Source organism: Larimichthys crocea, chromosome XVIII, assembly GCF_000972845.2.
Source record: "Larimichthys crocea isolate SSNF chromosome XVIII, L_crocea_2.0, whole genome shotgun sequence".
In the NCBI taxonomy this organism is placed as follows: domain Eukaryota; kingdom Metazoa; phylum Chordata; class Actinopteri; family Sciaenidae; genus Larimichthys; species Larimichthys crocea.
Window position 1 is genome coordinate 1997153 of NC_040028.1, and position 15518 is coordinate 2012670.

Consider the following 15518-nt stretch of genomic DNA (forward strand, 5'->3'; position numbering starts at 1 on the left):
AATTACAATTACCATAAGCTACAGGTCTGTGCTGGTAGCAGTATTAAACTGAGCTAAACTCAAAACTGATATTACTCACTTCATCATCTCACCTTAACACTTGAAAATAATGGATACTGTACCAACAAAATAAAAACTGGTATTTTTATTCCATTTATGTGGAAACAAAATGTCTATTTTTACATATAGAAATTGAGAACTTAATTATTTTTATTATTATATTTAACTTTTAAAGACAACACAACAAAAATCGTTTAATCCCTCTTTATTTAGCAAAAACAAGAAAAACAGTAACATGTGCAACAAACAGTTTCTGTCTAAGTCAAAGGCATTTACTTAAATTCTCAAAGAATCCTAGCAGTGAACACAAGGAGGACAAACATTTGATTTTTTTAAAAACAAAGTTCAATTCTTCCCTCAATCATCTCAGATCTATTTAAGATAACGTATGCCAAGCTAACAAAGTAAGAAATGCAACAGTAGAGGGAGTCAAGAAAGAAGACAGAGCTGTCAAAGCATGTCCCACTGGAGACTTCTCTTCAGACACACTGCAACACTTCCCAAACACACACATTTCCTGTCACACCAGCACATCAGCATCATGACTGTTCATACTTACTGCAAGCCTTTAAATTACACATTCACACATCACTGACTGCTCGGACAACATAAGAAAAGCAAAAAAAGAGTGAGAGAAATGAAAAGAAATTCCCCGATTCAACTCAGAACCATGATTGAAAGTTCATAAACCATTAGTCTGGGTGAAGTATCCCTTTATCGATGGCTATGGAGAAGATGAGAATAATCCGGATGCCAGACGGACAACTTTTACCATCAATTATTATGGATTGGATTTATTTATATCAGGAAGTTGTCTGTGACACACCTAAAAAGAAATAAAGCTGAACATAGAGAAGAAAACACCTGCTGCTCTGAGCTGCACCGCGCCGCACATCGAAACTTTCAAGTCCATTTCCTGTCTCTTGGTGATGTCACAGGAGGTATTTCCCCCTCCATAGCTGTTGGAAAACACCAGCTGTGACATCATGGGTTAGGGATGTGGCCAAAAGAGAAACATGCTTTAGAGTTTTAACCGACGAGAGAGCAGGCTTGTTTTAAATGGAAGAAAACTAAATGGAAATCAAGTCTAGGTTTCACAGGATGAGTAGTTTTGGTGATCAAAAATAATGTGCTTACTGAAGTAAGTGGCTTAGCAACTGCGTTATTGGCTTAGAAACTGTAACAGAGCATCAAGAGGAGGTCTGTAGTGTCATTGAGAGGAAAGCTGAGGTAGCAGGGTAGCTACTCGACATGGGCTGTCGAGCCAGTATTTATAAAACAAAGCTTGTCATTTTTACAACGAGAGAAGTCAAGAAGAAACCTGAGGTCGGGTATTGTAAAGACTGCTGGTGACTCAAAGCACAGCTTGCTCTAAGAGATAACACTGTAGGTTCACGTCGCGAGTGGCTGGGCAGTGACTGGGTTCATAGGATGTGGTGAGGAGTGTGAAGATATTCCACTGAGACAATAAACACTGTAAGGAAAATGGCAGACTGAATGGCTCAGTTTTGTCCACAGCAGTAAACAGGTTGAAATTCACTGAGGTTACAAGATTATCGAGGCTACTAGAGAAACCAGAGACCTGTTCAGCTACAGACAGGACTCAAGACATGCAAGTCAGAGTGGAGTGTCACAGTAATTTGGCTATATGGGTACCACTAATATGTTGGTTCCACAAAGCAGACATTGATCTCAACACTACATCATGTTCATCTTTACACTGGAACTACACATATCAGTCCCTTTGTGTTTGTCGGGGGAAAGGAGGAAGTGAATGGGTAGGAGAAAGGCACGTCCTCTTCTGCAGGATAGAAAATCGTCATTCAGGAGCTGTTTACTGCAATGGAGGACAGAAAGACAAAAATCAATAGTACTGTAAACTGTGTCTATATGATTTACTCCATCCCTTGAGTGTATTTAAACCTGACGTATATAAATGTGGACTCAAAGGGTAGGGATGTCCAACTCTAAGCATAAGTACATCATGTCCACAGCCCACTCTACCATGGTAGAAATAACCAAAGGCTCAGTACCTTAGGTGGAACTACTCCATTTGCATCCTAAGAAGACGTCGCCTACCCTGAATAGCAGAGTTTAAAATCACTGATTAAGACAAGAAGGGGTGAAAACTTCATTATATCTGTCATACTGAAGATAAAGATAAGATAAAAACTGAAGATAAAAACTGGTCTTTTCAATTCTCAAAATACTGTTGCACCCTACAACCAAGGCTGGGAAATCATCCATGCATGGAATCTTTAATCAATCTGAAATTAACCTAAAAATAAAAAAAGATCTGGTACCTCAGAAGCAGGGGCATCATCGTCTGGAGCTGGGATGATTCTACCACTCATTGTCCCCACTCCTAGCACCTTGGGTCGCTTTTCTGATTTAGGGGTTCCTTCCAGAACCACAACAATGTACTCTCTCTTGGGATCTTCTGCAGGGGCTGCAACCGTTTCTTCCACCACAGAGCTGGCTACTTCTGCAGCAGGGGCTGCTGAAACTTCAACAGTTGTGGTGGTGACTGGTTCTTCAATTAGAGCTGTGGTAACCTCAGGTGCAGAGGCTTCTTCAACCACTGTTGCAGGCGCCTCCTCAACAACTGGTGCAGGCGCCTCCTCAACAACTGGTGCAGGTGCCTCCTCAACAACTGGTGCCTCAACAACTGGTGCAGGGGCCTCTTCAACGACAGGTGTCTCAACAACTGGTGCAGGGGCCTCTTCAAAAACTGGTGCCTCAACAACTGGTGCAGAGGCCTCTTCAACAACTGGTGCCTCAACGACTGGTGCAGGGGCCTCTTCAACAACAACTGGTGCCTCAACGACTGGTGCAGGGGCCTCTTCAACAACTGGTGCAGGGGCCTCTTCAACAACTGGTGCCTCAACGACTGGTGCAGGGGCCTCTTCAACAACTGGTACTGCCTCTGCTAGTGCAGGGGCCTCTTCAACTACTTGTACTGCTTCCACTGGTGTAGGGGCCTCTTCTGCTGGTGCAATGGCCCCCTTAACTGGTGCAATGGCCCCCTTAACTGGTGCAATTTCTTCAACAGGCTTTGCCTCTACTGGGGCTGGGGACTCTTCCTCTTTGATATCTTCAATAATTGGTGCCAACTCTTCCTTTACCTCAGCCATCTTCAGTACCTCTGCAGTAGAGGCAGCTGCCAGGGGCACTGCAACACAAAATCCAGCAATCCAAACATCACTGATGTTGCAGTTATATATTCCAACATTAAGCTTACACAACTTGAGGTGGTTAACCAAGGTAACTTGTTGGGCATTTGTGAAACACTTCAAAAGGATAGAGGATTTAGTGCCAGCAAATCTCATGGATTATGACTACATGAAGGTGCAAGGTCAACACCTAGCAGTGAAAGAAGCTGTGTTAGTCAGTTGGAGCGTCAATGCAGTGCCACAACCCAATGAAGTACTTCCATTTAAAAAGGCTTTCCACAGAAATTCTACACAGAAAAAAGTAAAACAGCACATGTATTAATAATGGGCAATTCTGGTAAGGTTTAGATGCACTTCTTTAAACTCAAGTTGCAATGATTATTTCTTGGTGATTCTGAAGACCATCACCGAAAAGACCTATTTTGATAGTCGATCAATCGTTATAGGTATGAATCATGCAAAAATGGCAGAAAATGCTGCATGCAATTATCACATTAAATTTGAGTGTCCTTGAACTGACAAAACAAACTTTAAAGACGATCAAAGCAAACTAACATTCGACAAAGATCTATTAAATTTTATGATAAAGATTTGCTGTCAATAGTGACTTGGACATTTTATATTTATGTCTTGATATCAGTTAAGCTCTGTTCAAGATTTTAAATAACAAGCGTAACATCATTTATCCAGCATGCCTCATTTAAATCCTCAAAGTCAAGTACAGAGCTTGGGAATGTTTAAACAATACATATGGAAAATACAGTTATGACATATCATGCAAATATACCTCTTGAGAGTATTTCACCACATAGAAAAAAAGTGGTGTGTTGTGCTGAATACAGACGTTGAAGTGTGTTTCCGACAGCAGCAAAGGTGGACACAGAAAGTTTTAAGGAGATGCAGTGGACTGCCTGATTAACATGCTCACTTAGTAAATGAAGAGAACAATGCTTGTGTCCTCAAGTTCACTTAAAACTTGTCATCCCATTTTGAACTTATTTATAACATTTACAGTGGATGAATTAGTATATTTGTGCAGATTTGTAACTGTTAAACTGAAATGAACAGCTCCAGATGTCCTTATTCAAAAGCTCCAATACAAAAAGACCAATTCAGACAAAGACGGCAGTAAACCTTTCCGGTTTGAGAAAAGCTTTATTGTATGGCTCGATAAATTACCGTAAACTGTTCACAGTGCTCGGTATCCAGTTATAAGCAAAATAAAAATATGATCACATGGTTTGAATCTGTAGCTTAATGATGTCTTTGAGCGATGATTTCTCTGACAGTTTCACATTACAATTAAGGGAAAGAACACACTGCAGCAGTTACAGAGCTTGTACACAATCTCAGAGCCATCTCATCTTACTGTAGGATATACACAACTGTACGACAGTTTAAAATAAACAGGTATCTACCTGCTCTGTGATAACACAGTATGACAGTTTATATCAAAGAAATACAATGTTTTACCAACTCTCAAAATAGCAGAAGGGGCTTCATAACAAAAGATACCAATGATATTACAGCATTTGAAGGGTGTTTGTTCTCTTGCCATGTCATTTACTTGTGTATGGTTGAACCTGATATAAGACTTGAGGTATTTTCATGGGGGGAACGGTTTCTTTAGTTCTATTAGCTGTACGAAATCAAAACAAAGTAGGAATGAATGATGCCCATTTGTTTTCAGAGTGATCACATTTATTTCACCCATAACTGCAAATGAGCGTCGCATAAAGACCTCACTGCCGCTGTGGAAATGTCTCACCGTGGTGTGCAGCTGGAAATCAAGAGGAACCTGCTGAGAAGATGGCCTGCTGGTTTTTAAACATCGTGGCCACAAAGCAAACCGAATGAATATAGACATCAAACAGTGATCCAGGCTGCACACCACAAAAATCTCAAGTCATCCTTAAACGTCCATTTATACACGGTGCTGCCCTTTATACCCACTCAAATAAATACTAGAGGAAATGTACAGTTTTAGGAAGACAGGACGATCAATGAGAGGTGAAGCCAACCTGAGGAGAAGCAGCTAACCTCTAGTGGATCTAGACAGTGACTAAAAGTTACCAGATTTATTGTTCCCAGTGTTGTGAAGGAGGAGAAAGACCTGCTGACAAGCAGCTAATTAACGTGGTTTAGAGATAGCTGTGTGTGTCTCCCTGTAGTGCATGTGTGGAACCTCAGGCCTCAGAGGCAGCTGCCTCCTCCTCAGATGAAGAAGTCGTACCGTTGCTTTCGGGCCCCTCTGCAGCGACCGCAGGTGGCTCTGCGACAGCTTCTGCAGCCTCCTCAACAGCTTCGGCCACTTGGGCCACTTCTTCAGCTACTGTCTCCACCTCCTGTGCAGCCTCGGCAACCACCTCAGCCACCTCAGCGACGACTTCAGCGGCCTCTGCGACAACTTCGGCGACCGCCTCCACTACAGTCTCTGCCTCGCCATTGGCAGCCTCCTCTTCAACAACCTCAGCTTCTTCTGCAACTTCAGCCTCTCCACCGGCCTCCTCAGCTGCTGCCTCCTCTTCCTCTCCACCTGGAACACAAGAACCAGAGAGGGACTATTTAGATGGAGCACTGTTTTGACTGACAGGATGAACATTCTGTTGTCTATTACAGTGAGCAGCCTTAGTAGCCTAGGTAGTCCCACCCAAACAATATTTTTACCAGTGCATCCACTGTGTTTTCTACACATGCAGTTTAAAACTCTGCATGTCAGATAAACCAAGAAAACATTACTACAATATTTAAAACTCAGCATTATAATACATTAATACAATACATTATTCATATTTAATCAGTAGCTGGGTTTCCATCCAAGGTGTGAGATGGACTAATTTCATAAAACTAAACATATTTAACTGGTAATAATCTCACTCAAATTTCACAGTCAGCAATTGAGATCAAAGTATTACACAGTCAGTGACTGTCCTATTTAAGTCCCTGACTTACTGACAATGAGTCATGTTTCGGGGAAGCTATACCATTAATCGGCTGGGGTTCTTGACATAGCTATGGTTCTGTCGTATACGCTTCGCCTTCTTAATCTATCGTTACTAGGTTAATTGAAAGACATAGATGACAGGAGTACGTGTTCTGAATATCTCAGATTTTATGAATATCAGGTGCTTTCAAACAGCAAGCGGTCGCTGCCGCCTCCTCCATTATTTTCTCTGTAAATGTGTGTGTCTGTGTGCCCGCTGTGCTGGGCTCATCTTAAATCTCTGGAGTTTACCATGGGTCAACTTTTTCAGCTTGGTGCCAAAGCCGGCTGTGTGACAATGAAAACCACAGAAACCTCAATGAGGAAACGACACAGGAGCTCTTCACCAACAGAAACATAAGCTTCAAAGTCTGATTATCCGTTCTGGGACAAGATAAGACACTAGTTACTAGCAATATGAGACAAGTGAAACAGCAGATTATGGAAAGCATTTCAAGTTACATCATGCTCTGCTTGACTGCACAGTGAGATTACAGTTGGTGGACAGCAGCAGCCTGTGGTCTAACTGGAAGCTGTGGCAGCAGAGTCACGTACTGCTGCCTCTGATTGAACATATAGAACACAGACTTTTACAGGAAACAGCAGCTAGCTGTCTGAAAGCAACGCAACACGTTCCATGTCTCATTCATCATTGATGTAGTGCACCATCTGACACCATCAAGTGTCTGATGTCGTTAGATGAACACTTGGATGGAAACAGAGCTACTAACAGCTGATCACATTTTCTAGTAGGTTGATCTGTAAGTACTCATCCCAGACATGCCAGTTCAAACCTTATCACTGCCTCAGTAAATACATCTGAAAGGACCCAGAGCGACACATTTACTACACAAACTGCATGCAAACTTAAAAGATAGGGAGGAGCACAACAAGAAGGGAGGGAGGGGAGGACAGGGAGGGGAAAGGGAAGGGGAGGGGAGTGCAGGTTAAGGTGCAGGGTAGAGGGGGTGAGGTTGAATCTTGGTTCTTACCATCCAATTAACAAGCTATGAGTAATCTGGAACTCTGAACGGGAGTCTGACAGTGAGACAGACACTGAGACAGCCCAGGTAGGTTGTGCGTCTTTAATTTTTAACTCAGTCAACTCCATTTGTTCTACATTTACCATTGACAAAAACACATCGTGTTGTGAGACACTGGCACAGAGATCAACTTTGACTCTGGTGCCCGACACTTGAGTGTGGACTGTTGAGAGTGATGGAAGCATGCCTGCTATCATCATCATCATCATCATTATTATAATAATTAATAATAATAATAATAATAATAATAATAATAATAATAATAATAATAATAATACACACATCGACACTGCTGTAAAAGTTTGACTGAAGACATGAACACATGGATTTTTTTAAGTGGCCTTTAAGACTGTAGATAAATGTCCAGCAGATGAATATACATATTCCAAGATGGTGCTAAATGAAAACCTATCCATCAGTCACAACAGAGCATTCTCATGTGTTAGCAATGCTAGCTTTGCTCCACAGTTGAAGTTGAAAGTTGAACTGGCTAATGTCTCACAAAACAACGCTTACTTTCAGCATTCAAAACCAGAGTGATGTTGAGAAATGTCCAGTGTTTTTCAAAAAAAAAAAAAAAAAAGTCTGTTAAAGTTGGTTTGTGAGAACTTCTGTCAAGCCCATTTATCCTCTTCACATATTACACATTAACATTTAGCAGAAAACAGAATGAAGAACGGAGCACAGATCAATATCCTTCACAACTGTCCACAGGTTTTAGGCTCAGTAGAGGACTCTTTCTTTAGCAGTACAGGAGAGGAGGAGAGGAGGAAAGGAGTACAGAGAGGGTTTGTTTTCCCGTTCAGATCCAAAGAATCCAGTTCTAGGATGAATATCCATGTGGCCACAGAGGACCTTAGCTTTAGCATTACACTGAAAAGAGTAAAGACACAAAGAGTTAGAGAAACGGGAAGAAGAAGAAGAAATTTAGCCTTTTAAAAAGGTCACAACAATGCCATCATCAATCTGAACTCAACCACAGAGGCTATGCGTGTGAAGTATGGTTATGGGCTGTTAGCAGGATGTCTGAGAAGAAGCCTGAGTCACCGATTTGTCCAAGGTGAAGCAGAAGCATCTTCAAATGGGAAGAAAAGCTGTTTGTGTTTTCAAGTCTAGTCTACTACAGCTGACACGAGAGGTATGAAGGACACAGTGAAGAGATGGAGGAGAGAGGGAGGAGGGACTGAGTGCTGTCAAAGGAGGAGACTGTAGGTCAGGTTGAAGAAACTATGAAGAATATGAAACACATGTTCCCAGACTAGAAGTCCTGTAGATACAAAGATGAGGCATTTGTTTGAATAACTCAGCTTTTGGAGCAGGTTTTAAATTGTTGCTGAGGAGTTCTGTGACTCAGACATTATGACAGGTGCTTGCACCCTGGTCTACTGCCGCTGCTCAAAACTATAGCAATAATATCTAACTAACCAGTTACTTTGACTTGACATGATATTGGAATCATGCAACCTTAAATATTATTTATTATTTAATATTTTCCACGTTCATATGTAATATGCACTGTGACTACTGTCTGTTAGGTGTAGCCACCTTCATTTCTGTCTGCAACATTTGTTTAACTTCTTTCCCATGATCCGATGTTAGAAGCAGGAGTGTTGAACACATCCAGTGATTGGTGTGATCATGAGATTTCATTGTGATGAAGTGATTAAAAACACAGTCAAGCCCATGCCAACATTTCCTTAAAACCAGGTCAACATGTCCGTGAAGCATTCACAAAGTCATCAGGCAGTGATCAACTCACCCTCTTCATCGTCCTGGCCTGCAAGCAAACAGAAAGAGCGGTGTGAGTTTCACAAACAGCAGTCAGCTCTGATCACAATGCTGACATTCACTTCTCTCGCTTGTGTTACAGATGACGGTGTCGGTCTGAAGCAGTGTGCCTGACGCTGCATGCTTGATCTATCGGCCTCCACGCGTTAGTGAGCGTGCACTGATGGTTATCAGTATGCTGGCGGTTGGTATGTTTACTCTATTCAGACATGTCACTCTGAATCAAGTAAACTAATGTGATCTGTCTACAATAGGACATGGGCAATTTAGAGTCTGCTGGCCAGAACTAATAAAAAGCTGCTACAGTGATGACAAACGGATAATATTCAAAACACACACAGTCTGCTGTGTGCTGGACCACGGGATGTTTGTGTTAACAGGAAATAAGTTTGTGTTAGGGCGGAACAAGGGTTTAGAACGGGGTATCCTGAGCTACTGAACACTGACTAATGTGAGTCTTTTAGCAGAACCAGGTCATATGCTGGTTTGGATCTTATGTCTGAGTCTGAGAGGATTTTGATGATTTGACATTTTGTTTAAGAATTGTATTGTTTCTAGGGTAAAAAAGATTCTGAGACAGGACAGCAGTGACACAGGAAGTATTGATGCACTGCATGAGCAAACTCCACCACATTTTATGACTTCAAATTTATGACATTGTTCTGGTTAGCAAGACAAAACATTTGAATTGACAATCCTGCCTGTGTTTATACAGCCAGGACAGCAGGCTATGTGTGTGTGTGTGTGTGCGCGTGTGCGTGTCTCTCTCAGTGTGTGCTGGGTCAGTGACGTTCCTCCCTGCTGAATTAAGCATGGGATAATCTGGGACTGTCCCACAATCCTTTGCTTAGGAGGGAACTCACAGTGAGGCAAAGCAGCCACAGACATAACTGAGGGCTCCATGTGGAGAAAAACAGCATACTGCGTTCTGATGAATAGTGGGCTTTAAATTAGACGTATGAATGTGACAGAGTCAGACTGAGGACACACCTCTGTATGTTTCATCGGTTTTAAATGATTCTTATGATTGTTTTAGTGCACGTCTGTATGTGCAGTAACATCTTTAACCTGACATGATGACAGAACGGGATATACACTATGTCTGAATGACTAGGTCTGCCTTTAGTTCAGGCTCTTCATAAACACTTTTTTCTGTGTTAAATAAAATCATACTGTCGTCATTAATGTTTTAATCAGACAGTGCAGCTTTGTTTAGGTCACTGAAGTGTTTCACTTTTCATCTCTCTCATTTCAGCACCAGGAGCTGTCCATAGAGTGACCCAGTGAAGCTGACACGGTGACAGAACACAGCACAGGACATGGACGCATTATTATCAGAGGGCTCATTATAGAATATGACAATGGATTTACCTCGTCATGTCAGGTGTATTCAGCCTGTTACGCTCTCATTTCTTTTTGGGGACAAAAATAATTAGAGAGCCAAATGTGTTCAGTGTTTAAAAACAACATCGAGATGGCTGAATATCACTCATCTTTATAAAATAAAAAGGCACAGAGAGTGAGATCACAAATGAGTATCATATTATTAATCTCTGCCTCCGCAGGGACTCAAGGCTGTTTTTATGAGTACTTTTCTTAAACCTGTGCACATTGTCAAATATTTTTGTATTAATGAATAAAAACTAAATGTCAGACTTGTAGAGCTGTAACACTCACACAGGTGTGGCACATGTACAACCTAAAGCTGCTGCACTGAATCATATGGTGTCTTTTATCATGAATTTGTCAACCTGTCAACAAGCTTTAAACTCAGACACAGCTCACGACTGACGACACTCCCGAGTTAAATTTGGGGTCTGATCATAGATCAAATGAAATATTGAATTTGTTTATGAAATATGCATGTGACAGCAGTGAAAACTAACTGCACTGACTCAAACTAATTGCTACAAATACTTTAAGTTCAGTCAGTAACCAACAGTGATTCGTCCCAACACGACAAGAACAAGTGAGCAAAGTTTAATGTAGAAGCATGTTTAGCTTCACTCATTACAGTCAGTGAGCCGGTGGAGGATCAGGTCTGTGAGTGTCAGTAGTTTGTGGTAAAGCGGGTAAAAACTCTGAGTAGCATGTAGGAATACTTACTCTTGTGTGGCCATGGTCTGGGTTGCCACTCAGACTTAGGTCTAGCCTTGATTTCTGCAACGCGGTCATTGAACCTGGCGGCGTCAGAGGACACGGTTTTGACCGCCTGTGGAGAGACCAAAGATTCAACATTCCTGAAAGTTTGAAAATGATTTCACAGGATCAGCTCAATGTCAGCACTGTCGCCCTGGCTCAGTGTATGTTTGTATCATCCAATGTTTTGAACTGTTAGAAACAATAAAACTTACATATGTCACAGCACCGACAAAGGCTCCTCCACACAGCAAGGCGTAGACTATGTTCTCCCCGGAGCCACCAGGAACTGACGACATCGGCCGCCGCTGCACAACTGGAAAGGGTCAAAGGTCACATGTTAGATCCTTCTCCTATCTGTCAGCAACGATTTAATAACTTAAAACACGACATTCCATCACAGAGCCTTTGACACATTCTCTGACCTCCACTAGTGCACTAGATGACTGATAGAAATACAGTGAGAGAACACGGATGATAAATCTGAATCAAGCATGCATTCACGTCTGCTTTGCCTCCATGTGTCCCCACTATGGACGACCCTGCATAGACCATAATTAAAACTACTCATGTGTGTTTGTATATAACCGGAGAGAATATCGAATGGTTACACTGACTTCAGGACGGTTGAAATCATTTTTCAGGTCAGGTCTGGGACAGCGGTGGTGAAAAGTTATTGTGCAGCCTGGCCATGGGAAGGGAATAATGCAGGCCATAAGCTTCAGCGCTCTCAGTGTGAGAGAGATTGGCGAGAAAGCACCCTAAGGCGCTCTGCTGGCTCATGATGCCTCCTACTCTGATTGGATTTAGCACAATCGATTTAGATATGCCAAAAATATGCCTGTCAGGACACGTTCAATGTCTGCAAGGTGATGGACTCGTCTCGTTTGTAAATAAAAAGACATAGTTTGGTTATTCTCACATCTTTAAACATGCATTGCACAGAGCTTGAAATCCTGCAGTGAGGTTAGTGGAATGAGCTGGTGCCTCAGCAGATACCAGACTGGGTTTGATCTGACTAAGCTAAAGCTTTGTTATAGTTTGACACAGCATTTCTTCACTGGTGAAACATTTTGCACAATTAAGGCTAAGCTTTGTTTACTATGAAAAACTTGGATCACAGTCAACAACTCTTAGCAGCACTGTGTACATTAGCTCTTACTTAAACCCTTTACAAACAGCATAGAGTCACACGGCGAGCAACCAACATGGAGCTGAACAAAAGCAGTGTAGACAGTCATCTGCCTACACTTACTAAGAAACACGTTACAAACAAATGTAAGCAAAATATGAAGAAACCAAATACTACACATGGGAATGAGACAAAAGCCATTTTTAATACTTTGATCATTAATAATTCAAAGTTTATACGGATTGTGCTCCCCTATAGAACACTACAGCAATAGACCAGTCAGAGGAAGAGGTCGTGAATTGTTTCAACTTCAATGAGAGGAACACTCAATTTATGAACTAGCTGTTCTGGTGGAGGGGGATTGTGTTGTCGTGTCCAGTGTTGAAGAGATTAACCTGCTCGTGTTGTCAGGAACTAATCCACAGTCCAAGCCTCTGACATGACTCCATACCACTCTGTTATTTATACCGGTACCAATGCTACATAGTCACTGCAGCAACAAAGGCTCCTCCACACAGCAAGGCGTAGACTAGCCGGTCAGCTCATATGTCTAAAAAGGTATGAGTTTGGGGGGGAGGGGTCATGGAAGAGGACACAGTTCAAGAAGCCACAAGATTATAGCATGATAGCCTTCTCTGCTTAAGTGGGGAAGGGGCTGATGTCCAGTGTTCAACACTGAGAGGGGGTGGTGTTCTTTTTAGGAGGACTCCAGGAGGCAACGTGAACTCCTGTGTATGAGAGGTGACAGCCAGAGGCCAAACAGTTACTCAGAGGTAACACCAAACAGAGCTAACGTTCATGACGCATGAACACACAACTCAAGGTCCACTGGTTACACACCATTCCTCACTGAACACACACGCGTATTTGGCATTTTTTCTTTTAAGCATTTTTAACACTTTTAACCTGAGAAACAGCCCGTCACCCTTATTCTACACGGTGTCCGGTTACTTCAGAGAAATGTGTCCTTCAAGTTCGGTAACTTTTCGCCTCCTCGAACCAACACAACAGTTTCTAACGTTTCCACACGTCGTTATGTAACGTTATCGCATAATGAAGACGGGAGCTCGCGGCGTGACTGTCGTTGTCTGATGTTAAGCTCGCTCGCGCCCCTGCGCTCTTTACGTATAGACCACCCTCACGAGCGCACACCACGTGACTGACGGCGGCGACCATGTTTCTATACCAGCACACAGCCCCGTGAAGGTCACACTAACGTATGTAACGTAGCATTGATAAAGTTGGACATGGCTAACAGCGGGTCATACATTCAGTCTGCTGCTGTGGCCAACACTGTGGTTAGTGGAGAGAACATTTTGTTTTGTTTGTTTGTTTACTGTCATTATGAAACACTCATAAGCAGAGTTCAAAGTATATCTCCACGAGGAGCACCCAAATATATGAACTGACAAATCAGAATGTGGACACTAAAGTGTGCACAGAAACCTGCTCCAGCCAAACTCAAGTCAAAAAGCCACGTTGACCTTCACACCACACGCACAGCCATCGTCATCCTGCAGAGAAACGCACATGAGAACACGGTGTACTATTCCACAGACGGCAGTGAAAGCGTCTCACTCACCCACAGGCGTCGCTGAAAAAAAAGGAATACATTCATGTGTGTGTTCACTTCAACTCACCATCCCGCTGCAGCCTGTAGGCTGCTCTCCGTGCCAAAGGCCCACACCTTTGCCAGGCCGCTCTGCAGGAAAACATCGCTGCTCTCCGATGGGGAATGCCGCAGCTTCTGAGTGCTGGATGGATGAATGGCTGGTCTGGTCCGGTCAGAGCAACGTGCGAGGAGGCGGAGGACAGACCTGCCCTCTGTTGCGCAATATAGGTTGTGCGTTACGTGGTATGAAGGGCGATGAATGCCACAGAGCAGGAGGATAACGCGTATGAAGAGTTATTAGCACCCTGGACGAGAAGGAGGTTGAATATTCACTTTTCTTATACTAAAACTAGTTGGTACTATTATATCTTGTTATAAAAAATAAGCCCACATTCATTTAACTGAATAGCAAATCTAATAATAATAATAATAATAATAATAATACTTTCCTATGAAAGTACTTTTATTGACATGTGGTTATCTAACGTTTGCTCTGCTTGTAATAATCAATCAAAATGCTGTTTATTTTCCACCCCTTCATACATCAGAGCTGTAAGGCTGGTTGTTTGTTATGTTACAGTTCATATTGTCTAAAGTGTGTTTATAGTGTTAAACTTTACATCAGTGTTAAAGTGCACATCATTAATGTTAATACTAACTTAGCATTCCCATATGTTATATTATACTGCTTCTTTGCATTTGCATCTGCTAATCAGCAGTTCACTGCAATGATAATAAAATTGAATATAATCTAATTTGCATATCAGAAATAATTGCATTGTACATGATACATGTACAGAATAGGGGGAATTTTTATTATTTAATTTATTCTTGGTATCTTTTTTTCTTTTTTTTTATTGGACTGTAACACGCATGTCACATATGCTTGAGATATCTGAATCTAACCTCTGCCAATCTTGTGCCATCACCAGTTATCTCAACTTCAGCAACATCCAGCGATCCTCCTGTGGCCTCTATCTCTTGTTTACAGTTTTTATTTTGTGGGTAGTTCAATCTTATATTCTGTGTAGGCTATTTGTATGAAATGTTTATATCTATATTTTTGTACATTTAATTTTTGTTTTTATTTCTTTTCATTTTTTTGTATTTCTAATTTATTATCTTCTTGTTTACTGTTTTGATTAAAATAAAGTTTTGAACAGGTGAGTTGTATAAAAATTCACCCTCAGTACAGCTCTATTGAGCCACCTGTTCCTTTAGGTCTAACTAGTAATGACTTCATGAGCTTCTTTAATCCTGATATATATTTAGACTGTTTTTCTCCCATCGACCTTAATTAAATCACATCAATAATTTATTCATCTAAGCCGTCAACCTGTCTCTTAGACCCCATCCCAACCAGGCTGTTCAAGGATGTTTTACCTCTAGTTAGCCCTTCTTCATTGATATGATTAATCTGTCTTTATTATCGGGATATGTACCGCAGTCCTTTAAAGTAGCTGTAATTAAACCTCTTCTTAAAAAGCCCACTCTAGACCCAGAGGCTTTAGCCAATCACAGGCCGATATCAAACTTTCCCTTTTTCTCTAAGATACTTGAGAAAGCTGTAGGGTCAGGATTTAGAGTG

The 15518-nt window shown here is 41.7% G+C and overlaps 1 protein-coding gene across 6 annotated transcripts; it reads right to left on the bottom strand.

The window, feature by feature from the left end:
• Nucleotides 1-249: 249 nt before the first annotated feature.
• mgarpa (mitochondria localized glutamic acid rich protein a) lies at nucleotides 250-14283 on the bottom strand. Of its 6 annotated transcripts, none has more exons than XM_027290889.1 (9): nucleotides 13959-14277; nucleotides 11402-11502; nucleotides 11154-11259; nucleotides 9019-9036; nucleotides 5467-5769; nucleotides 2925-3232; nucleotides 2364-2858; nucleotides 2094-2140; nucleotides 250-1897 (listed from the first exon to the last, which is right to left on the bottom strand). In XM_027290889.1, exons 1-8 carry the CDS (start codon nucleotides 14032-14034, stop codon nucleotides 2105-2107), a joined length of 1443 nt encoding a protein of 480 aa, XP_027146690.1. In that variant the 5' UTR covers nucleotides 14035-14277; the 3' UTR covers nucleotides 250-1897; nucleotides 2094-2104. The 6 variants fall into 6 exon arrangements, with proteins under 6 accessions (XP_027146690.1, XP_027146691.1, XP_019110069.2 ...); XM_027290890.1 differs by having other exon boundaries at nucleotides 2364-2819; nucleotides 13959-14276; XM_019254524.2 differs by having other exon boundaries at nucleotides 2364-3232; nucleotides 13959-14278.
• Between the last annotated feature and the right edge of the window lie 1235 nt (nucleotides 14284-15518).

Coding starts and splice junctions, on each gene's coding strand:
- mgarpa (XM_019254524.2), bottom strand. CDS start 14,034: ATGTTTTCCTGCAGAGCGGCCTGGCAAAGGTGTGGGCCTTTGGCACGG. Junction 11,260..11,401: donor TTGTCGGTGCTGTGACATAT/GTAAGTTTTATT, acceptor GTCTCTCCACAG/GCGGTCAAAACCGTGTCCTC. Junction 3,233..5,466: donor AGAGGGGCCCGAAAGCAACG/GTACGACTTCTT, acceptor TTTGTGTTGCAG/TGCCCCTGGCAGCTGCCTCT.